Source organism: Papaver somniferum, chromosome 2, assembly GCF_003573695.1.
Source record: "Papaver somniferum cultivar HN1 chromosome 2, ASM357369v1, whole genome shotgun sequence".
Lineage (NCBI taxonomy): Eukaryota > Viridiplantae > Streptophyta > Magnoliopsida > Ranunculales > Papaveraceae > Papaver > Papaver somniferum.
The window spans coordinates 137,915,839-137,942,326 of record NC_039359.1 but is presented as its reverse complement, the minus strand read 5'-3'; the positions used below and the strand labels follow the sequence as shown (position 1 = coordinate 137,942,326).

The 26,488-nt window shown below is 39.7% G+C and overlaps 1 protein-coding gene across 1 annotated transcript; it reads left to right on the top strand.

The window, feature by feature from the left end:
* The first annotated feature begins 282 nt into the window (after positions 1–282).
* LOC113352045 (MDIS1-interacting receptor like kinase 2-like) lies at positions 283–26,031 on the top strand. Its single transcript, XM_026595925.1, has 3 exons — positions 283–494; positions 24,014–24,324; positions 25,079–26,031. The coding sequence occupies exons 1-3, from the start codon at positions 283–285 to the stop codon at positions 26,029–26,031; spliced, it is 1,476 nt and encodes a 491-aa protein (XP_026451710.1).
* Positions 26,032–26,488: the final 457 nt, after the last annotated feature.

Below are 26,488 nucleotides of genomic sequence, written 5' to 3'. Positions count from 1 at the left end.
TTCCAGAGGTTGGTTTTTGGTCATAGAAGAATACCTTGCTTTTTGACGAAAATGGTCTGCCTATGCATGCAACGAGCAGAAAACTAGCAAAGCCATAAAGATTAACCTCTGAGTCTGAGGTTACGAAATCTTCCTTTTCCTTATCTTCCGGGATATAAAGTTGACTCCAAATTAAGTCTTCCAATAACATAACAGTGTCATTATAAATAGTGAACCTCCTTCGAACATTAACTTCATCGTGAAAACTGAAACAGTTCTTTGAAAATCAAGAAACTCAAAAAAATGTCGTTGGTAGCTATGTTGGCATTACTGTTACTTTTATTTCACAATGGTGATGTTTTTGCTTTCAATTCTTCATCTTTAACTTACGAAGAACAGTCACAAATAGCAGTGGAAGTAGAATCTCTTCTAACATGGAAATCAAACCTTGTTAGTCGAACCCAATCTCCACTCGATTCTTGGAAGAGAGGTTCTACTTCTAGTCCATGCAAGTGGTATGGGATCACTTGTAACCACAAGGGAAGTGTCACGAAACTAAGTTTATCAGGTTTACGATTACAAGGTGCGCTTGATAGTTTCAACTTTTCATCATTCGCCAACTTCGTTAGTCTTGATTTGAGCAACAATACTCTCTCTGGGCACATTCCCTCTCAAATTGGTAATCTTTCAAAACTGACTGAACTTAATCTTTCCATGAATTATTTTACCGGTCATATTGTTAGAAAAAACGGCTTTGTTATACCAAATTTGCATGGACTATGTTTTGATCTCTAGACCTATTGTCCACTACTTGTTTTTTCATTTGAATAGATAAAACAATAGTCCCACATAGACTAAAATCTAAAGAGTTTTAGACTTAAATACCATAGAATTGGCTAAAAGGGCATGGCCCTTGGGTCATTAGACTTTTGTGTGAGGGGGGAAGGCCTAGACTAGGGCAAGGTTTCTTTTCCCGTACACGCCGCCGCCGTCCGGTCGGTCGGTCGGGTGTGGCTTTCTTGTCTGCATGTGTTTGTCCTGGCTTTCTTGTTTGTACGTATTTGTTTAGGCAACACTGTTTTTAACCAACACACTGCTCTAAGCCTGACAAAAGCAACACTGTTTTTAACCAAACATTGCCAGTATTTCTGTCATACGCATGGTTTTGTTACATACATTTTCCCTCTCGTTTGTAACGTCTTAAAGACTATTTAAGGGAGGAGTCTTGAGCTCTTTTGATACAGAACAGAGAAACATCTCTTCTTCTGCTCTCCCTCTGCTTTCAGAAAATAAGTTTTCTAGTTTCTATGTTTTTAGCTTTTGCTAACACTGCCAAGCTCTAAGGGTACTCTCTTTGTATGCTACATTGAGGGGTACTCTCTACTGGTATCATCTCTATAGACTTTGTGAGGTATAAAGAGAATATTGCAAATCCTTTGACGAAAGGGTTATCTAGAGAGGTAGTTAAATCCACATCGAAGGGGATGGGACTCAAGCTCATAGAATAAATCTCCATGAAGGACACTCAACCTTGTGAATGGAGCTCCAAGAATAAGGTTCAATGAGATAACTAATATTTGGTGATGTCAAGAGAGCATTATCTTTGTCCCTCCCTATGGTGTAACCGTATGATAGTGCTACCTGCATGTTTTAGGATGATCTGTCAAGATCTTAATGAGTTCCATGACTTTGCTTAAAGCGGAGTGTGGCAGGACACTCTTAATGGACTCACCTATGTGGATGGTGGAAGTGGGGCCGCTTCCTATGAGAATTTGAGCTTTTTCTCTAGAGACATTCATTAAGTCCGGGATTTAGACCACGGCCAAAACGGGCACAACGGCAAGAGCTTGGCAGCTTTGTTTTTCTTTGAGACATCAAAGTGTGGTTGTTATTTCTAAATTGCACTTACTGTTGGCGGTTCAAGACATTGTGTTCACCGTAACAACAAGAAGTTCCGGTAACCTCTCACTAAGTTAAGGTTCAATCTCTGGGACACCTTAGCCTAATGTTGATGTATTATGTTTTCTCGAATTTCGTCGATATGTTTTATCATTCATGTGGGGGATTGTTAGAAAAACGGCTTTGTTATACCAAATTTGCATGGACTATGTTTTGATCTCTAGAGCTATTGCCCACTACTTGTTTTTTCATTTGAATAGATAAAACAATAGTCCAACATAGACTAAAATATAAAGAGTTTTAGACTTAAATACTATAGAATTGGCTAAAAGGGCATGGCCCTTGGGTAATTATACTTTTGTGTGAGGGGGGAAGGCCTAGACTAGGGCAAGGTTGCCTTTCCCGTACGCGTGGTGCTTCGCACAGAAGCACGCACGCCGCCGCCGTCCGTCCGGACGGTCGGGCTTGGGCTTGGGCTCGGGTTCGGGTGTGGGTGTGGGTGTGGGTGCATTAGATCTTATCTTTTTGCTAAAACTTTTGGTACGTGTTTTACACACATGTAGAAGAATCTTCTTATTTGTCTGCACATGTTTGTCTTGGATTTCTTGTCTGTACGTGTTTGTCTTGCCTTCCTTTTCTGCACATGTTTGTCCTGGCTTTCTTGTCTGTACGTATTTGTTTTGGCAACACTGTTTTTAACCAACACACTGCTCTAAGCCTGACAAAAGCAACACTGTTTTTAACCAAACATTACCAGTATTTCTGTCGTACGCATGGTTTTGTTGCATGCATTTTTTCTCTCGTTTGTAACGTCTTAAACACTATTTAAGGGAGGAGTCTTGAGCTCTTTTGATACAGAACAGAGAAACATCTCTTCTTCTTCTCTCCCTCTGCTTTCAGAAAATAAGTTTTCTAGTTTCTCTGTTTTTAGCTTTTGCTAACACTGCCAAGTTCTAAGGGTACTCTCTTTGTATGCTACATTGAGGGGTACTCTCTACTGGTATCATCTCTATAGACTTTGTGAGGTCTAAAGAGAATATTGCAGAACCTTTGACGAAAGGGTTATCTAGAGAGGTAGTTAGATCCACATCGAAGGGGATGGGACTCAAGCTCATAGAATAAATCGCAATGAAGGACACTCAACCTTGTGAATGGAGCTCCAAGAATAAGGTTCAATGAGATAAATAATTTTTGGTGATGTCAAGAGAGCACTATCTTTGTCCCTCCCTATGGTGTAACCGTATGATAGTGCTACCTGCATGTTTTAGGATGATCTGTCAAGATCTTAATGAGTTCCATGACTTTGCTTAAAGCGGAGTGTGGCAGGACACTCTTAATGGACTCACCTATGTGGATGTTGGAAGGGGAACGCTTCCTATGAGAATTTGAGTTTTTTCTCTAGAGACATTCATTAAGTCCGGGATTTAGCCCACGGCCAAAACGGGAACAACGGCAAGAGCTTGGCAGCATTCTTTTTCTTTGAGACATCAAGGTGTGGTTGTTATTTCTGAATTGCACTTACTGTTGGCGGTTCAAGACATTGTGTTCACCGTAACAACAAGCAGTTCCGGTAACCTCTCACTAAGTTAAGGTTCAATCTCTGGGACATCTTAGCCTAATATTGATGTATTATGTTTTCTCGAATTTCGTCGATATGTTTCATCATTCATGTGGGGGATTGTTAGAAAAAACGGCTTTGTTATACCAAATTTGCATGGACTATGTATTGATCTCTAGACCTATTGCCCACTACTTGTTTTTTCATTTGAATACATAAAACAATAGTCCCACATACACTAAAATCTAAAGAGTTTTAGACTTAAATACCATAGAATTGGCTAAAAGGGCATGGCCCTTGGGTCATTAGACTTTTGTGTGAGGGGGGAAGGCCTAGACTAGGGAAAGGTTGCCTTTCCCGTACGCGCGGTGCTTCGCACAGAAGCACGCACGCCGCCGCCGTCCGTCCGGTCGGTCGGTCGGGTTGGGCTCGGGTTCGGGTGTGGGTGTGGGTGTGGGTGCATTAGATCTTATCTTTTTGCTAAAACTTTTGGTACGTGTTTTACACACATGTTTGTCTTGGATTTCTTGTCTGTACGTGTTTGTCTTTCCTTCCTTGTCTGCACATGTTTGCCCTGGCTTTCTTGTCTGTACGTATTTGTTTTGGCAACACTGTTTTTAACCAACACACTGCTCTAAGCCTGACAAAAGCAACACTGTTTTGAACCAAACATTACCAGTATTTCTGTCATACGCATGGTTTTGTTGCATGCATTTTTCCTCTCGTTTGTAACGTCTTACACACTATTTAAGTTAGGAGTCTTGAGCTCTTTTGATACAGAACAGAGAAACATCTCCTCTTCTGCTCTCCCTATGCTTTCAGAAAATAAGTTTTCTAGTTTCTCTGTTTTTAGATTTTGCTAACACTGCCAAGTTCTAAGGGTACTCTCTTTGTATGCTACATTTAGGGGTACTCTCTACTGGTATCATCTCTATAGACTTTGTGAGGTCTAAAGAGAATATTGCAGATCCTTTGACGAAAGGGTTATCTAGAGAGGTAGTTATATCCACATCGAAGGGGATGGGACTCAAGCTCATAGAATAAATCTCCATGAAGGACACTCAACCTTGTGAATGGAGCTCCAAGAATAAGGTTCAATGAGATAACTAATTTTTGGTGATGTCAAGAGAGCACTATCTTTGTCCCTCCCTATGGTGTAACCGTATGATAGTGCTACCTGCATGTTTTAGGATGATCTGTCAAGATCTTAATGAGTTCCATAACTTTGCTTAAAGCGGAGTGTGGCAGGACACTCTTAATGGACTCTCCTATGTGGATGTTGGAAGTGGGGCCGCTTCCTATGAGAATTTGAGCTTTTTCTCTAGAGACATTCATTAAGTCCGGGATTTAGCCCACGGCCAAAACGGGCACAACGGCAAGAGCTTGGCAGCTTTCTTTTTCTTTGAGACATCAAAGTGTGGTTGTTATTTCTGAATTGCACTTACTGTTGGCGGTTCAAGACATTGTGTTCACCGTAACAACAAGCAGTTCCAGTAACCTCTCACTAAGTTAAGGTTCAATCTCTGGGACACCTTAGCCTAATATTGATGTATTATGTTTTCTCGAATTTCGTCGATATGTTTAATCATTCATGTGGGGGATTGTTAGAAAAAACGGCTTTGTTATACCAAATTTGCATGGACTATGTTTTGATCTCTAGACCTATTGCCCACTACTTGTTTTTTCATTTGAATAGATAAAACAATAGTCCCACATGGACTAAAATCTAAAGAGTTTTAGACTTAAATACCATAGAATTGGCTAAAAGGGCATGGCCCTTGGGTCATTAGACTTTTGTGTGAGGGGGGAAGGCCTAGACTAGGGCAAGGTTTCCTTTCCCGTACGCGCGGTGCTTCGCACAGAAGCACGCACGCCGCCGCCGTCCGTCCGGTCGGGCGGGCGGGTCGGGTCGGGCTCGGGCTCGGGTTCGGGTGTGGGTGTGGGTTCATTAGATCTTATCTTTTTGCTAAAACTTTTGGTACGTGTTTGTCTTGGCTTTACTGTCTCCACATGTTTGTATTGGCTTTCTTGTCTGTACGTGTTTGTCTTGCCTTCCTTGTCTGCACATGTTTGTCCTGGATTTCTTGTCTATACGTATTTGTTTTGGCAACACTGTTTTTAACCAACACACTGCTCTGAGCCTGAAAAAAGCAACACTGTTTTTAACCAAACATTACCAGTATTTCTGTCATACGCATGGTTTTGTTGCATGCATTTTTCCTCTCGTTTGTAACGTCTTAAACACTATTTAAGGGAGGAGTCTTGATCTCTTTTGATACAGAACAGAGAATCATCTCTTCTTCTGCTCTCCCTCTGCTTTCAGAAAATATGTTTTCTTGTTTCTCTGTTTTAGCTTTTGCTAATACTGCCAAGTTCTAAGGGTACTCTCTTTGTATGCTACATTGAGGGGTACTATCAGTAGTTGTATCCTGGAGGTGACTCGCCAACTGCTATAGCATCTCGGCGGAGTAGAAGGCGATATTGCCTTTAGGACAGCGTATCGTATACGTGCCTCTACATTTTCTGTGCATCTCCAGCAACATCGGTTTGAGCTAAGTATCTTTACTATATTATGAGTTCTATGTCCAACAATCTAAAGGAAATATCCTCTTTACTATATTTTTTTTAACAACATGGGAAAGAGTACTGTAGACAAACCCCCAAAGTTTAGTGGCAAAGACTTTAAACGATGGAAGTCCAAAATGTTATTCTTCTTAAAAGACCAAAGGCTAGATGAAGTTTCCTTAGAAAGACCCTCAAGAAGGATTCATGACCATGGCTATGAAGATAGACTGGATAGGTGGACTAGGAAGAATTACATGTGAAAAAACCACATTCTTAACTGTCTGGATGACTCCTTGTACGACTTTTATAAGCAAAAGAGAATTTTACTGCTTTTGATTTATGGGAAGCCCTAGAAGAAAAATATCTTGCAGAGGCTGCTGGAAGCAAGAATTTCTTGGTAGCTAGGTTCCTGGAATATAAGATGACTGATGAAAAGCCTGTTGTAGAACAATTCGTCGAACTCCAGCTACTCATCAACAAAATTCTTGCTAAAGGAATGCATATTGATGAATCTCTAAAAGTATCTGCAGTAATTGAAAAGCTACCACCCTCATGGAACGAGTACAAGAGGAGGCTGCGACACAAGAATCGCGAAATCACCATGGTGGAGCTGGGGAAAAAGATCCAGGTGGAGGAACTTTTGTGCTGCAAGGACAAAAGCCAGATGCTGAGCAAAGACATGTCCAACAAATCTCATGTCCTGGACGATAATGCTGCGTCAAAGAAAAAGCACGGAGAATCCAGCAAAAATGGTAAACGTAACAAACAACGTAACTCCAAAGGTAACCATCTTAAGCCAAAGGGTGGTGTCTCCAAAAACACCATCAAAGGCGACAGCTATAACTGTGGGAAAACTGGTCATATGGCCAAAGACTGTAGGGCACCTAAAAAGACCAAAAATGATCCTAAACAGAAAAATAAGGCAAACGTAGTAGATGATTCTGGATATTTTACTGGACATATGCAAGAATCTTATCTCAGAAACCATCTTACATGGGAAAGGTTTTAAATTTGTAGCTGAGTCTAACAAAGTTGTAATCTCTAAAGGTGGTGACTTCGTAGGAAAAGGATATGTCACTGAAAACATGATTAAGCTTAGTGTACTTTCTTTGAACTTGAATGACAATGCATCTTCTTCTGCTTATGTTTGTGACTCCTCACATGTTTGGCATGATAGACTAGGACATGTTAATTTCAAATCCATTGAAAGACTTGCTAAATTAGGATGCATTCCTAAAATAAACTTTGACAGAGGTCATAAATGTGAAATTTGTGTTGAATCTAAATATGCTAGAAAAACCTTCAACAAAAGGGTCGAACGTAGTACAACTCCCCTAGAATTAATCCACTCGGATTTGGGAGATTTGAAATCAACACCAACTAGAGGAGGTAAAAAATGGTACATCACTTTTATAGATGATCACTCAAGATACTGTCAGGTTTATCTTCTTAGAAGTAAAGATGAAGCCTTAGACGCTTTCAAATTATATAAACTTGAAGTAGAAAACCAAAGAGGTGTTACTATTAAAACTCTTAGGTCAGACCGAGGTGGTGAGTATGTGATACCTATAGGAGAATTCTGCAAACTTAATGGCATCATTCATGAAACTAATGCGCCTTCTTCACCTGAGTCGAATGGAGTAGCTGAAAGGAAAAAACGAACACTCATAGATATGGTGAACGCTATGTTAGCTAGTTCAGGGCTACCTTCGAACCTGTGGGGGGAAGCAATTCTCTCTGCATGCTATATCTTGAACCGAGTTCCATTTAAGAAATCCGACAAAACTCCATATGAGTTATGGAAAGGAAGACAACCGTACTATGCATACTTTAAAGTGTGGGGGTGTTTGGCCAAGGTGGCCACTCCTCGTTCCAAGAAAACCAAAATAGGACCTAAAACTGTAGATTGTGTTTTCTAGGATATCTTGAGGACACTAGTGCTTATAAGTTCATGGTAATTGGTGAGAACACCATAATGGAATCCAGAGATGTAGTGTTTTTCGAACACATTTTCCCTTTAGGGTCTGGACCTCATAAAAGGGTCCGCGATGATCTCTCAGATGTTCCTTCGACTAGTCAACCCCCGTCTCTAGATGCTGAAACCGAACCTAGAAGAAGTAAGAGGGTCAGAACCGAGAAAAGTTTTGGTCCAGATTTTGTGACTCTTACGGTAGAGTCTGAACCCCAAACTTATAAGGAAGCTATGACCTCTACGGAAGCTACCTTCTGGGAAGAAGCTTCAAATAATGAGTGGGATTCCATTCAACAAAATGAAACTTGGGACCTTGTAGACTTACCTCCTGGTAGTAAAACCATAGGTTGCAAGTGGGTCTTCAAAAGGAAACTTAGAACAGATGGAACTATAGAAAAACACAAAGCTAGGTTGGTATCTAAGGGGTATAGACAACAGGAAGGATTAGATTTCTTTGATACCTATTCACCGGTCACAAGAATCACTTCTATACGGATGCTGATTGCTATTTCTTCTATTTTTGATTTGCATATACATCAGATGAATGTTAAAACTGCTTTTTTATATGGTGAATTGAATGAAGAAATTTATATGGACCAACCTGAAGGTTTTGTTGTGAAAGGTTATGAAGATAAAGTATGCAAACTGAAAAAATATTTGTATGGTTTAAAACAAGCACCTAAACAGTGGCATGAAAAATTTAATCATGTAATGATATCTAATGGCTTCAAGGTTAATGAATCTGATAAATGTGTTTACATTAAATCTGTGGATGATTCTCATGTTATTGTTTGCCTATATGTTTATGATATGATCATATTAGGTAGTAACCTTGATAGTATTAATACCACTAAAAGCATGCTTAACGAAAACTTTGACATGAATGACTTAGGCCCTGCTGATGTAATCTTAGGGATGAAAATCAGAAAGATGTCTGATGGATATATCCTTAGTCAATCTCATTATGTTGAAACTGTTCTTAAGATATTTAATCATGAAAATGCTAAACCTGCAACTACTCCTTATGATCCCAATTGTAAATTGAAAAAGAACAAGGGTGAGGGTATTTATCAACTTGAGTATTCTCGTGTTATTGGCAGTCTTATGTATTTAATGAACTGTACAAGACCTGATATTGCCTACACTGTGAGTAGATTAAGCAGGTACACTTGCAACCCTGGGCAGGATCACTGGAATGCTCTCTACAGAGTTCTAAGGTACCTGAGAGGAACTTCAAACTATTGCTTAAGTTTTGGGAAGTATCCTGTTGTGCTATAAGGGTACTGTGATGCTAACTGCATATCAGACTCAGATGAGTGCAAATCCACTAGTGGGTACATCTTCACACTTGGTGGTGCGTCTGTGTCATGGAAGTCTTCCAAACAGACATGTATTGCTCGATCCACCATGGAGTCTGAGTTTATAGCCTTGGAGAAAGCTGGGGAGGAACCTGAATGGATACGAGGTTTCCTGGGAGGAATTCCACTCTGGCCCAAGCCTGTGTCTTCGATCGCAATCCACTGTGACAGTCAAGCTGCTATTGGATGCGCAAAGAATAGTGTATACAACGGAAAATCTATACATCTTCAAAGAAGACAAAAGACAGTGAAACAACTACTCTCTACTGGTATCATCTCTATAGACTTTGTGAGGTCTAAAGAGAATATTGCATATCCTTTGACGAAAGGGTTATCTAGAGAGGTAGTTAGATCCACATCGAAGGGGATGGGACTCAAGCTCATAGAATAAATCGCCATGAAGGACACTCAACCTTGTGAATGGAGCTCCAAGAATAAGGTTCAATGAGATAACTAATTTTTGGTGATGTCAAGAGAGCACTATCTTTGTCCATCCCTATGGTGTAACCGTATGATAGTGCTACCTGCATGTTTTAGGATGATCTGTCAAGATCTTAATGAGTTCCATGACTTTGCTTAAAGCGGAGTGTGGCAGGACACTCTTAATGGACTCACCTATGTGGATGTTGGAAGTGGGGCCGCTTCCTATGAGAATTTGAGCTTTTTCTCTAGAGACATTCATTAAGTCCGGGATTTAGCCCACGGCCAAAACGGGCACAACGACAAGAGCTTGGCAGCTTTCTTTTTCTTTGAGACATCAAAGTGTGGTTGTTATTTCTGAATTGCACTTACTGTTGGAGGTTCAAGACATTGTGTTCACCGTAACAACAAGCAGTTCCAGTAACCTCTCACTAAGTTAAGGTTCAATCTCTGGGACACCTTAGCCTAATATTGATGTATTATGTTTTCTCGAATTTCGTCGATATGTTTTACCATTCATGTGGGGGATTGTTAGAAAAAACGGCTTTGTTATACCAAATTTGCATGGACTTTTTTTTGATCTCTAGACCTATTGCCCACTACTTGTTTTTTCATTTGAATAGATAAAACAATAGTCCCACATAGACTAAAATCTAAAGAGTTTTAGACTTAAATACCATAGAATTGGCTTAAAGGGCATGGCCCTTGGGTCATTAGACTTTTGTGTGAGGGGGGAAGGCCTAGACTAGGGTAAGGTTGCCTTTCCCGTACGCGCGGTGCTTCGCACAGAAGCACGCACGCCACCGCCGTCCGTCCGGTCGGTCGGGTCGGGCTCGGGCTCGGGTTCGGGTGTGGGTGTGGGTGTGGGTTCATTAGCTCTTATCTTTTTGCTAAAACTTTTGGTACGTGTTTTACAAACATGTAGAAGAATCTTATTCTTTGTATGCACATGTTTGTCTTGGCTTTCTTGTCTGTACGTGTTTTTCTTGCCTTCCTTGTCTGCACATGTTTGTCTTGGCTTTCTTGTCTGTACGTATTTGTTTTGGCAACACTGTTTTTAACCAACACACTGCTCTAAGCCTGACAAAAGCAACACTGTTTTTAACCAAACATTACCAGTATTTCTGTCATACGCATGGTTTTGTTGCATGCATTTTTCCTCTCGTTTGTAACGTCTTAAACACTATTTAAGGGAGGAGTCTTGAGATCTTTTGATACAGAACAGAGAAACATCTCTTCTTCTTCTCTCCCTATGCTTTCAGAAAAAAAGTTTTCTAGTTTCTTTGTTTTTAGCTTTTGCTAACACTGCCAAGTTCTAAGGGTACTCTCTTTGTATGCTACATTGAGGGGTACTATCAGTAGTTGTATCCTAGAGGTGACTCGCCAACTGCTATAGCATCTCAGCGGAGTAGCAGGCGATATTTCCTTTAGGACAGCGTATCGTATACGTGCCTCTACATTTTCTGTGCATCTCCAGCAACATCGGTTTGAGCTAAGTATATTTACTATATTATTAGTTCTATGTCCAACAATCTAAAGGCGATATCCTCTTTACTATATTTTTTGTAACAACATGGGAAAGAGTACTGTAGACAAACCCCCAAAGTTTAGTGGCAAAGACTTTAAACGATGGCAGTCCAAAATGTTATTCTTCTTAAAAGACCAAAGGCCAGATGAAGTTGCCTTAGAAAGACCCTCAAGAAGGCTTCATGATCGTGGCTATGAAGATAGACTCGATAGGTGGACTAGGAAGAATTACATGTGCAAAAACCACATTCTTAACTGTCTGGATGACTCCTTGTACAACTTTTATAATGCAAAAGAGAATTTTACTGCTTTTGATTTATGGGAAGCCCTAGAAGAAAAATATCTTGCAGAGGCTGCTGGAAGCAAGAAGTTCTTAGTAGCTAGGTTCCTGGAATATAAGATGACTGATGAAAAGCCTGTTATAGAACAATTCGTCGAACTCCAGCTACTCATCAACGAAATTCTTGCTGAAGGAATGCATATTGATGAATCTCTACAAGTATCTGCAGTAATTGAAAAGCTACCACCCTCATGGAACGAGTACAAGAGGAGGCTGCGACACAAGAATCGCGAAATCACCATGGTGGAGCAGGGGAAAAAGATCCAGGTGGAGGAACTTCTGTGCTGCAAGGACAAAAGCCTGATGCTGAGCAAAGACATGTCCAACAAAGCTCATGTCCTGGACGATAATGCTGCGTCAAAGAAAAAGCACGGAGAATCCAGCAAAAATGGTAAACGTAACAAACAACGTAACTCCAAAGGTAACCATCTTAAGCCAATGGGTTGTGTCTCCAAAAACACCATCAAAGGCGACAGCTATAACTGTGGGAAAACTGGTCATATGGCCAAAGACTGTAGGGCACCTAAAAAGACCAAAAATGATCCTAAACTGAAAAATAAGGCAAACGTAGTAGATGATTCTGGTTATTTTACTGGACATATGCAAGAATCTTATCTCAGATACCATCTTACTTGGGAAAGGTTTTAAATTTGTAGCTAAGTCTAACAAAGTTGTAATCTCTAAAGGTGGTGACTTCGTAGGAAAAGGATATGTCACTGAAAACATGATTAAGCTTAGTGTACTTTTTTTGAACTTGAATGACAATGCATCTTCTTCTGCTTATGTTTGTGACTCCTCACATGTTTGGCATGATAGACTAGGACATGTTAATTTCAAATCCATTGAAAGACTTGCTAAATTAGGATGCATTCCTAAAATAAACTTTGACAGAGGTCATAAATGTGAAATTTGTGTTGAATCTAAATATGCTAGAAAACCCTTCAACAAAAGGGTTGAACGTAGTACAACTCCCCTAGAATTAATCCACTCGGATTTGGGAGATTTGAAATCAACACCAACTAGAGGAGGTAAAAAATGGTACATCACTTTTATAGATGATCACTCAAGATACTGTCAGGTTTATCTTCTTAGAAGTAAAGATGAAGCCTTAGACGCTTTCAAATTATATAAACTTGAAGTAGAAAACCAAAGAGGTGTTACTATTAAAACTCTTAGGTCAGACCGAGGCGGTCAGTATGTGATACCTATAGGATAATTCTGCAAACTTAATGACATCATTCATGAAACTACTGCACCTTCTTCAACTGAGTCGAATGGAGTAGCTGAAAGGAAAAACCGAACACTCATAGATATGGTGAACGCTATGTTATCTAGTTCAGGGCTACCTTCGAACCTGTGGGGGGAAGCAATTCTCTCTACATGCTATATCTGGAACCGAGTTCCATTTAAGAAATCCGACAAAACTCCATATGAGTTATGGAAAGGAAGACAACCGTCCTATGCATACTTTAAAGTGTGGGGGTGTTTGGCCAAGGTGGCCACTCCTCGTTCCAAGAAAACCAAAATAGGACCTAAAACTGTAGATTGTGTTTTCCTAGGATATCCTGAGCACACTAGTGCTTATAGGTTCATGGTAATTGGTGAGAACACCATAATGGAATCCAGAGATGCAGTGTTTTTCGAACACATTTTCCCTTTAGGGTCCGGACCTCATAAAAGGGTCCGCGATGATCTCTCAGATGTTCCTTCGATTAGTCAACCCCCGTCTCTAGATGCTGAAACCGAACCTAGAATAAGTAAGAGGGTCAGAACCGAGAAAAGTTTTGGTCCATATTTTTTGACTCTTACGGTAGAGTCTGAACCCCAAACTTATAAGGAAGCTATGACCTCTACGGAAGCTCCCATCTGGGAAGAAGCTTCAAATAATGAGTGGGATTCCATTCAACAAAATGAAACTTGGGACCTTGTAGACTTACCTCCTGGTAGTAAAACCATAGGTTGCAAGTGGGTCTTCAAAAGGAAACTTAGAACAGATGGAACTATAGAAAAACACAAAGCTAGGTTGGTAGCTAAGGGGTATAGACAACAGGAAGGATTAGATTTCTTTGATACCTATTCACCGGTCACAAGGATCACTTATATCCGGATGCTGATTGCTATTGCTTCTATTTTTGATTTGCATATACATCAGATGGATGTTAAAACTGATTTTTTATATGGTGAATTGAATGAAGAAATTTATATGGACCAACCTGAAGGTTTTGTTGTGAAAGGTTATGAAGATAAAGTATGCAAACTGAAAAAATCTTTGTATGGTTTAAAACAAGCACCTAAACAGTGGCATGAAAAATTTAATCATGTAATGATATCTAATGGCTTCAAGGTTAATGAACCTGATAAATGTGTTTACATTAAATCTGTGGATGATTCTCATGTTATTGTTTGCCTATATGTTGATGATATGCTCATATTAGGTAGTAACCTTGATAGTATTAATACCACTAAAAGCATGCTTAACGAAAACTTTGATATGAAAGACTTAGGCCCTGCTGATGTAATCTTAGGGATGAAAATCAGAAAGATGTCTGATGGATATAGCCTTTGTCAATCTCATTATGTTGAAACTGTTCTTAAGAGATTTAATCATGAAAATGCTAAACCTGCAACTACTCCTTATGGTCCCAATTGTAAATTGAAAAAGAACAAGGGTGAGGGTATTTATCAACTTGAGTATTCTCGTGTTATTGGCAGTCTTATGTATTTAATGAACTGTACAAGACCTGATATTGCCTAAACTGTGAGTAGATTAAGAAGGTACACTTTCAACCCTGGGCAGGATCACTGGAATGCTCTCTACAGAGTTCTAAGGTACCTGAGAGGAACTTCAAACTATTGGTTAAGTTTTGGGAAGTATCCTGCTGTGCTAGAATGGTACTGTGATGCTAACTGGATATCAGACTCAGATGAGTGCAAATCCACTAGTGGGTACATCTTCACACTTGGTGGTGCATCTGTGTCATGGAAGTCTTCCAAACAGACATGTATTGCTCGATCCACCATGGAGTCTGAGTTTATAGCCTTGGAGAAAGCTGAGGAGGAAGATGAATGGATACGAGGTTTCCTGGGAGGAATTCCACTCTGGCCCAAGCCCGTGTCTTCGATCGCAATCCACTGTGGCAGTCAAGATGCTATTGGATGCGCAAAGAATAGTGTATACAACAGAAAATCTATACATCTTCAAAGAAGACACAAGACAGTGAAACAACTACTCTCTACTGGTATCATCTCTATAGACTTTGTGAGGTCTAAAGAGAATATTGCAGATCCTTTGACGAAAGGGTTATCTAGAGAGGCAGTTAGATCCACATCGAAGGGGATGAGACTCAAGCTCATAGAATAAATCGCCATGAAGGACACTCAACCTTGTGAATGGAGCTCCAAGAATAAGGTTCAATGAGATAACTAATTTTTGGTGATGTCAAGAGAGAACTATCTTTGTCCCTCCCTATGGTGTAACCGTATGATAGTGCTATCTGCATGTTTTAGGATGATCTGTCAAGATCTTAATGAGTTCCATGACTTTGCTTAAAGGGGAGTGTGGCAGGACACTCTTAATGGACTCACCTATGTGGATGTTGGAAGTGGGGCCGCTTCCTATGAGAATTTGAACTTTTTCACTAGAGACATTCATTAAGTCTGGGATTTAGCCCACGGCCAAAACGGGCACAACGGAAAGAGCTTGGGAGCTTTATTTTTCTTTGAGACATCAAAGTGTGGTTGTTATTTCTGAATTGCAATTACTGTTGGCGGTTCAAGACATTGTGTTCACCGTAACAACAAGCAGTTCCGGTAACCTCTCACTAAGTTAAGGTTCAATCTCTGGGACACCTTAGCCTAATATTGATGTATTATGTTTTCTCGAATTTCGTCGATATGTTTTACCATTCATGTGGGGGATTGTTAGAAAAAACGGCTTTGTTATACCAAATTTGCATGGACTATGTTTTGATCTCTAGACCTATTGCCCACTACTTGTTTTTTCATTTGAATAGATAAAACAATAGTCCCACATAGACTAAAATATAAAGAGTTTTAGACTTAAATACCATAGAATTGGCTAAAAGGGAATGGCCCTTGGGTCATTAGACTTTTGTGTGAGGGGGGAAGGCCTATACTAGGGCGAGGTTGCCTTTCCCGTATGCGCGGTGCTTCGCACAGAAGCACGCACGCCGCCGCTATCCATCCGGTCGGTCGGGTCGGGTCGGGATCGGGCTCGGGTTCGGGTGTGGGTGTGGATGTGGGTTCATTAGATCTTGTCTTTTTGCTAAAACTTTTGGTACGTGTTTTACACACATGTAGAAGAATCTTCTTCTTTGTCTGCACATGTTTGTCTTGGATTTCTTGTCTGTACGTGTTTGTCTTTCCTTCCTTGTCTGCACATGTTTGTCCAGGCTTTCTTGTCTGTACGTATTTGTTTTGGCAACACTGTTTTTAACCAACACACTGCTCTAAGCCTGACAAAAGCAACACTGTTTTTAACCAAACATTACCAGTATTTCTGTCATACGCATGGTTTTGTTGCATGCATTTTTCCTCTCGTTTGTAACGTCTTAAACACTATTTAAGGGAGGAGTCTTGAGATCTTTTGATACAGAACAGAGAAACATCTCTTCTTCTGATCTCCCTCTGCTTTTAGAAATTTTTTTTTTCTAGTTTCTCTGTTTTTAGCTTTTGCTAACACTGCCAAGTTCTAAGGGTACTCTCTTTGTATGCTACATTGAGGGGTACTATCAGTAGTTGTATCCTGGAGGTGACTCGCCAACTGCTATAGCATCTCAGCGGAGTAGCAGGCGATATTTCCTTTAGGACAGCGTATCGTATACGTGCCTCTACATTTTCTGTGCATCTCCAGCAACATCGGTTTGAGCTAAGTATCTTTACTATATTATTAGTTCTATGTCCAACAATCTAAAGGCGATATCCTCTTTACTATATTTTTTGTAACAACATGGGAAAGAGTAATGTAGACAAACCCCCAAAGTTTAGTGGCAAAGACTTTAAACGATGGCAGTCCAAAATGTTATTCTTCTTAAAAGACCAAAGGCTAGATGAAGTTGCCTTAGAAAGACCCTCAAGAAGGCTTCATGATCGTGGCTATGAAGATAGACTCGATAGGTGGACTAGGAAGAATTACATGTGCAAAAACCACATTCTTAACTGTCTGGATGACTCCTTGTACAACTTTTATAATGCAAAAGAGAATTTTACTGCTTTTGATTTATGGGAAGCCCTAGAAGAAAAATATCTTGCAGAGGCTGCTGGAAGCAAGAAGTTCTTGGTAGCTAGGTTCCTGGAATATAAGATGACTGATGAAAAGCCTGTTGTAGAACAATTCGTCGATCTCCAGCTACTCATTAACGAAATTCTTGCTGAAGGAATGCATATTGATGAATCTCTACAAGTATCTGCAGTAATTGAAAAGCTACCACCCTCATGGAACGAGTACAAGAGGAGGATGCGACACAAGAATCGCGAAATCACCATGGTGGAGCTGGGGAAAAAGATCCAGGTGGAGGAACTTCTGTGCTGCAAGGACAAAAGCCAGATGCTGAGCAAAGACATGTCCAACAAAGCTCATGTCATGGACGATAATGCTGCGTCAAAGAAAAAGCACGGAGAATCCAGCAAAAATGGTAAACGTAACAAACAACGTAACTCCAAAGGTAACCATCTTAAGCCAAAGGGTGGTGTCTCCAAAAACACCATCAAAGGCGACTGCTATAACTGTGGGAAAACTGGTCATATGACCAAAGACTGTAGGGAACCTAAAAAGACCAAAAATGATCCTAAACAGAAAAATAAGGCAAACGTAGTAGATGATTCTGGATATTTTACTGGACATATGCAAGAATCTTATCTCAGAAACCATCTTACTTGGGAAAGGTTTTAAATTTGTAGATGAGTCTAACAAAGTGGTAATCTCTAAAGGTGGTGACTTCGTAGGAAAGGGATATGTCACTGAAAACATGATTAAGCTTAGTGTACTTTCTTTGAACTTGAATGACAATGCATCTTCTTCTGCTTATGTTTGTGACTCCTCACATGTTTGGCATGATAGACTAGGACATGTTAATTTCGAATCCATTGAAAGACTTGCTAAATTAGGATGCATTCCTAAAATAAACTTTGACAGAGGTCATAAATGTGAAATTTATGTTGAATCTAAATATGCTAGAAAACCCTTCAACAAAAGGGTTGAACGTAGTACAACTCCCCTAGAATTAATCCACTCGGATTTGGGAGATTTGAAATCAACACCAACTAGAGGAGGTAAAAAATGGTACATCACTTTTATAGATGATCACTCAAGATACTGTCAGGTTTATCTTCTTAGAAGTAAAGATGAAGCCTTAGACGCTTTCAAATTATATAAACTTGAAGTAGAAAACCAAAGAGGTGTTACTATTAAAACTCTTAGGTCAGACCGAGGCGGTGAGTATGTGATACCTATAGGAGAATTCTGCAAACTTAATGGCATCATTCATGAAACTACTGCACCTTCTTCACCTGAGTCGAATGGAGTAGCTGAAAGGAAAAACCGAACACTCATAGATATGGTGAACGCTATGTTAGCTAGTTCAGGGCTACCTTCGAACCTGTGGGGGGAAGCAATTCTCTCTGCATGCTATATCTTGAACCGAGTTCCATTTAAGAAATCCGACAAAACTCCATATGAGTTATGGAAAGGAAGACAACCGTCCTATGCATACTTTAAAGTGTGGGGGTGTTTGTCCAAGGTGGCCACTCCTCGTTCCAAGAAAACCAAAATAGGACCTAAAACTGTAGATTGTGTTTTCCTAGGATATCCTGAGCACACTAGTGCTTATAGGTTCATGGTAATTGGTGAGAACACCATAATGGAATCCAGAGATGCAGTGTTTTTCGAACACATTTTCCCTTTAGGGTCTGGACCTCATAAAAGGGTCAGCGATGATCTCTCAGATGTTCCTTCGACTAGTCAACCCCCGTCTCTAGATGCTGAAACCGAACCTAGAAGAAGTAAGAGGGTCAGAACCGAGAAAAGTTTTGGTCCAGATTTTGTGACTCTTACGGTAGAGTCTGAACCCCAAACTTATAAGGAAGCTATGACCTCTACGGAAGCTACCTTCTGGGAAGAAGCTTAAAATAATGAGTGGGATTCCATTCAACAAAATGAAACTTGGGACTTTGTAGACTTACCTCCTGGTAGTAAAACCATAGGTTGCAAGTGGGTCTTCAAAAGGAAACTTAGAACAGATGGAACTATAGAAAAACACAAATCTAGGTTGGTAGCTAAGGGGTATAGACAACATGAAGGATTAGATTTCTTTGATAACTATTCACCGGTCACAAGAATCACTTCTATCCGGATGCTGATTGCTATTGCTTCTATTTTTGATTTGCATATACATCAGATGGATGTTAAAACTGCTTTTTTATATGGTGAATTGAATGAAGAAATTTATATGGACCAACCTGAAGGTTTTGTTGTGAAAGGTTATGAAGATAAAGTATGCAAACTGAAAAAATCTTTGTATGGTTTAAAAGAAGCACCTAAACAGTGGCATGAAAAATTTAATCATGTAATGATATCTAATGACTTCAAGGTTAATGAATCTGATAAATGTGTTTACATTAAGTCTGTGGATGATTCTCATGTTATTGTTTGCCTATATGTTGATGATATGCTCATATTAGGTAGTAACCTTGATAGTATTAATACCACTAAAAGCATGCTTAACGAAAACTTTGACATGAAAGACTTAGGCCCTGCTGATGTAATCTTAGGGATGAAAATCAGAAAGATGTCTGATGGATATATCCTTAGTCAATCTCATTATGTTGAAACTGTTCTTAAGAGATTTAATCATGAAAATGCTAAACCTGCAACTACTCCTTATGATCCCAATTGTAAATTGAAAAAGAACAAGGGTGAGGGTATTTATCAACTTGAGTATTCTCGTGTTATTGGCAGTCTTATGTATTTAATGAACTGTACAAGACCTGATATTTCCTACACTGTGAGTAGATTAAGCAGGTACACTTGCAACCCTGGGCATGATCACTGTAATGCTCTCTACAGAGTTCTAAGGTACCTGAGAGGAACTTCAAACTATTGCTTAAGTTTTGGGAAGTATCCTGCTGTGCTAGAAGGGTACTGTGATGTGGTAGGCTTTGAAAGGGGACAGAAAATAAGAGCAAGAGGAAGCCTACTTGTTAACCGCAAGTGCACGGTGTCGATTGTAGCTTGTGAAAGAACGGGTCATTTCCACAGGGACTAGGGTGTATAGTTGAAGTTTTTAATCTAGTTATCTAAATTAACAAGGCAGTAAGTAAAGCAATGAGATAACAGTGACAGAGAACAAAGAAACAGTGAAACAAAGACAAAGAAACCAAGGTTGTGAGCCAAGGGCAGTGATGGAAGCTAAGGGATAAGGTGAGAACTAAGGCTTCAATTCCACCCCTAGCTGCATATAATTATCTAAGATGATATACTAGTCTTATCCTATCACAGCGATGCGTTAATCTCAGCTATCATATGTCAATCCCCTAGCATTACTTGTCTTTCTAAGGTACAAGCAATCTAAGATTATACTACATTCAGTTCATATAGCCTTTTCGGAAATTAAAACATGCTTGTCATCAAACTGTCATGGACAAGAAGTGCTCATACAATAGGGTTATATTTATCTAGAGTTTCATCTCTGCCTTAGTAGTAGAATTAAAACATGATGAAGTTCTTAAACATGTTGTTTGTCAGACAACAATGTATAAAACTATCCTACTGATGCTAACATAAGAACATAACATGAACATGAGCTTAATGAAAATTGTAACAATCACACAATCACATTCAAAACATGTTGGACTTCTGAACAACAAATATTTAACAGTGCATTTGAATTGAAAATTGTGGAACTGAAAGATTGACAAACCCTAAAACTAACAGTTCATGGAAATGTAAATTACAAAATAAAACCTAAACTATTCCTATTGATGCTCTGGCTAATCCAGGCATACCTTCTACAACACCCACACATCCCTATTTATAGTTGCAACATAAAAATATCAAAATCCCCAAAAATTAGGGTTTCACCTAAATCGAAATTAAATCATACCAACTCTCTGAAATTTGATTTTGATTTCGACCCATCCCTCTTGTGCGTCTCCTACATCTCCTGTTGCTTCCAATTTCATCTTTAACCTAACCTATTTCATCAACCCCTAAAACTAGGGTTTCAAAGAGAAAAAGATCGAGAGGTTGATGTAATAGGTAGATAGAGTGATGGGTGTTGGTTGTTAGAGTGATATGATGAAGGTGGTGGCGGTATGGAAGGTGCAGACGGAGTTGGTGGTGGCAGTGGAGTAGTTGCAGGGGGAGTGGGAGGAAGAAGATGGGTTCGATGGAAAAAAGGAGGGGAGTGTTTGGCGATGGGTATAGGTGTAGGTTGTTACAGTGTGAAGCGGGTGTAGCCAATTCGATGTCCAGCGAAGCTGAGCCGTGGGATGCGGAAATGATAGATAGATCTAACGGCTACAAGTGAATAGGCTGGTATCGACCGTCGGATGCCTGATACAACGAAACTGACGGCTCAAGATGGGGTTAGGTGATGTAGTGTTAGACAGGAGCTTCAGACTTTGATGTACTGACAATGCTGCGACCGTAGGATGCTGAGATGATCCAATCTGACGGCTAGAAAGGGAAACGGGTATGGATATAGGAAATGGGTTTGGGTAAGGGTTTTGGACCTTGGGTATGCCAAGCCCATATCTTCTTTAAGAACAATTCTTCCTTGTTAAGCCCATTTCTAGCCTTTTGGTCTTGTGCACAACATTCCTCGCGGCTTCCTTGCGTAATTCCTCTCGGCTTCCACCATTTTTCTGCTCTTTTCGCTCCGTAATTCCATCCAAACTTTATTTAGAACCTAAAAATACAAAATTAATTAAGAAAAGTATTTATTCTTGAAAACAATGAAAATACAGAATATGGGATAAAATGGAGAATTAGAGCACAAAAGATGAGTTAATTGCCAAGAAAAAGATATAGAAATATGCACTTTTTAGCACTCATCATGATGTTAACTGGATATCAGACTCAGATGAGTGCAAATCCACTAGTGGGTACATCTTCACACTTGGTGGTGCGTCTGTGTCATGGAAGTCTTCCAAACAGACATGTATTGCTCGATCCACCATGGAGTCTGAGTTTATAGCCTTGGAGAAAGCTGAGGAGGAAGCTGAATGGATACGAGGTTTCCTGGGAGGAATTCCACTCTGGCCCAAGCCTGTGTCTTCGATCGCAATCCACTGTGAAAGTCAAGCTGCTATTGGATGCGCAAAGAATAGTGTATACAACGGAAAATCTATACATCTTCAAAGAAGACACAAGACAGTGAAACAACTACTCTCTACTGGTATCATCTCTATAGACTTTGTGAGGTCTAAAGAGAATATTGCAGATCCTTTGACGAAAGGGTTATCTAGAGAGGCAGTTAGATCCACATCGAAGGGGATGGGACTCAAGCTCATAGAATAAATCGCCATGAAGGACACTCAACCTTGTGAATGGAGCTCCAAGAATAAGGTTCAATGAGATAACTAATTTTTGGTGATGTCAAGAGAGCACTATCTTTGTCCCTCCCTATGGTGTAACCGTATGATAGTGCTACCTGCATGTTTTAGGATGATCTGTCAAGATCTTAATGAGTTCCATGACTTTGCTTAAAGCGGAGTGTGGCAGGACACTCTTAATGGACTCACCTATGTGGATGTTGGAAATGGGGCCGTTTCCTATGAGAATTTGAGCTTTTTCTCTAGAGACATTCATTAAGTCCGGGATTTAGCCCACGACCAAAACGGGCACAACGGCAAGAGCTTGGCAGCTTTCTTTTTCTTTGAGACATCAAAGTGTGGTTGTTATTTCTGAATTGCACTTGCTGTTGGCGGTTCAAGACATTGTGTTCACCGTAACAACAAGCAGTTCCGGTAACCTCTCACTAAGTTAAGGTTCAATCTCTGGGACACCTTAGCCTAATATTGATGTATTATGTTTTCTCGAATTTCGTCGATATGTTTTATCATTCATGTGAGGGATTGTTAGAAAAAACGGCTTTGTTATACCAAATTTGCATGGACTATGTTTTGATCTCTAGACCTATTGCCCACTACTTGTTTTTTCATTTGAATAGATAAAATAATAGTCCCACATAGACCTAAATTTAAAGAGTTTTAGACTTAAATACCTTAGAATTGGCTAAAAGGGCATGGCCCTTGGGTCATTAGATTTTTGTGTGAGGGGGGAAGGCATAGACTAGGGGAAGGTTGCCTTTCCCGTACGCCCGGTGCTTCGCACAGAAGCACGCACGCCGCCGCCATCCGTCCGGTCGGTCGGGTCGGGTCGGGCTCGGGTTCGTGTTCGGGTGTGGGTGTGGGTGTGGGTTCATTAGATCTTATCTTTTTGCTAAAACTTTTGGTACGTGTTTTGCACACATGTAGAAGAATCTTCTTCTTTGTCTGCACATGTTTGTCTTGGCTTTCTTGTCTGTACGTGTTTGTCTTGCCTTCCTTGTCTGCACATGTTTGTCTTGGCTTTATTGTCTGTACGTATTTGTTTTGGCAACACTGTTTTTAACCAACACACTTCTCTAAGCCTGACAAAAGCAACACTGTTTTTAACCAAACATTACCAGTATTTCTGTCATACGCATGGTTTTGTTGCATGCATTTTTCTTCTCGTTTGTAACGTCTTAAACACTATTTAAGGGAGGAGTCTTGAGATCTTTTGATACAGAACAGAGAAACATCTCTTCTTCTGTTCTCCCTCTGCTTTCAGAAAATAAGTTTTCTAGTTTCTTTGTTTTTAGCTTTTGCTAACACTGCCAAGTTCTAAGGGTACTCTCTTTGTATGCTACATTGAGGGGTACTATCAGTAGTTGTATCCTGGAGATGACTCGCCAACTGCTATAGCATCTCAGCGGAGTAGCAGGCGATATTGCCTTTAGGACAGCGTATCGTATACGTGCCTCTACATTTTCTGTGCATCTCCAGCAACATCGGTTTGAGCTAAGTATGTTCTTCTCGGTTACATTATTAGTTTTATGTCCCACACATATTCCAGTAGAAATTTGTTTTCTTACAAATCTGCAAACTTTACGCATTTCTGAGAATCAAATTAGTGGATCCATCCCTCAGGAAATAGGTAATTTGCGTTTACTCACTGGTATAGGGTTCTATACAAACAATCTTACTGGTCCGATTCCTACTTCTATATACAATCTGACCAACTTGATCTATTTTCTCACTTTACGAAAATAGCCTTTCTGGTATCATTCCTCACGAAATCGGAAGGTTAGCAGCATCTTTAAATTTTTGGTATTGTACGATAATAATCTCAGGGGTGCGATCCCAACTTCTTTATGTAATTTGACTAACCTAAGCGCTATAAATTTTAATGGTAATCAATTATCTGGTATCATTCCTCGAGATATCGGAAAACTAAAGCTTCTTAGGGTATTTGGGTTGAATAGTAATAATCTTATCGGTTTTATTCCTGTTTCTTTGTGTAACTTGAGTAGTCTAAAAGGTTTATGTCTGTTTCAAAATCAACTTTCTGGTGCTATTCCTAGAGATATCGGAAGATTAAAGTATCTTAATGACTTTGAAGTGTCTAGAAACAATCTCAGTGGTCCAATTCCTACTTCTATATGTAACTTCAGTAACAATCATAGACTAATCCTTTATCAAAATCAACTTTCTGGTCCAATTCCTCGAGATATTGGAAGACTTGTGTCTACTATAAGTCGCTTAACTTTGAGCAGAAATAATCTCAATGGTCCAATTCCTTTTTCTTTGTTCAACCTCAGCAAATTAAATGGCCTAGTTCTCCATTCTAATCAACTTTCTGGATCTATTCCTCCAGAATTAGGAACGCTAAAATAACTTAAAGTCATTTCACTGTCGGAAAATAATCTTGTTGGTCAAATCCCTACTTCTATATGTAATCTGAGCAATCTAAACGGTTTATATCTGTTTCAAAATCAACTTTCTGGTGCCATTCCACAAGAAATCGGAAGGCTAAGGCTTCTTATTGATTTTTCACTATCTGGAAACAATCTTGTTGGTTCGATTCATATCTCTTTGTGCAATTAAACCGCTGGCATATTACCCACCTTGCAAAACCTCGATTTTCATGATAACAAGCTTAATGGACCAATACCCAAACAACTTGGAGAGTGTTCCAATTTAGTTTACCTGGATTTGAGTAGTAACGGTTTTAACGAAAGCATTCCATATCAGATTGAGAACTTGATTTCGTTGCAAAGCATGATGAATCTTAGTCGAAATGAACTTAGAGGAGAGATTCCGTCTGATTTTGGAAAATTGGACAAACTAGAAACATTAGATTTGTCCCACAACAAGCTTTCTGGTTCAGTTCCTTCTTCATTTGATAAAATGTTTAGCTTGCTTGACTACAGTCAATATTTCATATAATGAATTGAGTGGTCCTATTCCTAACATTAAAGCTTTTGAGGATGCTTCTTATGATGCGCTGAAGAATAACAAGGGTCTATGTGGTAATAACTCTGTTTTAAAACCATGTAACTCCTCTGTCATGAATGGAAGAAAAGAAGCCAACAAGCCCAAAACTAATCTTCTGGTGATGATCCTGGTTCCTGTGTTTGGTTCTTTGTTTCTTTTATTCGCATTTCTTGCCATTTTTTTCCAATTTCGGAAAAGATCAATAAGAAATGCCGAGCAAACGGGACAAACTAGAGGTACCAGTGCTGGAACAAATTTATTTTCGATATGGAATTACGATGGCAAGTTGGTGTTTGAAGATATAATTGAAGCGACGGAGGATTTTGATGCGAAGTATTGCATTGGCGTGGGAGGATATGGCAGCGTTTACAAAGCCGAGATATCAACAGGGCAAGTTGTTGCTGTGAAGAAGCTACACTCATCAAACGAAGGTTCAGAAAAAATTGATCTTAAATCTTTCGAAAGCGAAGTTCATGCACTGACAGAAATTCGACATAGGAATATTGTAAAACTTTTTGGTTTCTGTTCTAGTTTAGAACGAGGAATTTCATTTTTAGTTTATGAGTTCGTTGAAAGAGGGAGTTTGAAAAGTGTTTTGAGTGATGGGGAACAAGCAGTGGAGTTCGATTGGATAAAGAGGATAAGGTTCATTAAGGGAGTAGCTAATATACTTGCTTACATGCACCATGATTGCATACCGGCATTAATCCACAGGGACATATCTAGCAACAATGTTTTGTTGGATACTGAATACGAAGCTCTCGTTTCTGATTTTGGTGCTGCTAGGATTCTAAAGCCAGATTCATCCAATTGGACTTCGCTTGCAGGAACCTACGGATATATTGCTCAGGTGCAATCCTACTCGCAAATTTAATAGCTAATAATAATACTGTTTCTATTTACTGAAACACAGATATTAGGAAATAATATATATGAGAGTCTATATATGAGATATATTGCTCATATATATTATTTCCTAATAACAGACAATTTTTTTATCTTATTTCCCTTATTAATAAATATATTTTGTTACTGCAGAGCTCGCTTACACAATGAAGGTAACCGAGAAGTGTGACGTTTATAGCTTTGGGGTAGTCATGTTAGAAGTACTGATGGGCAGACATCCGTCTGAAATCATCACATTACTATCTAATGTTCTCCTCCCATCATCGTCTTCGACTATCAATACTGACTAGAGCTGGTAAACGGGCGGGCCGGGGCTGGCTTATTACGGGTTATACGGGTTCGGGTTAACACGGGCCAAAACTTGCGGGTCGATATTCTTCAGGGTGGTCATTTCTTCAACCCGCACCCGTAACGGGTAAAGCTTG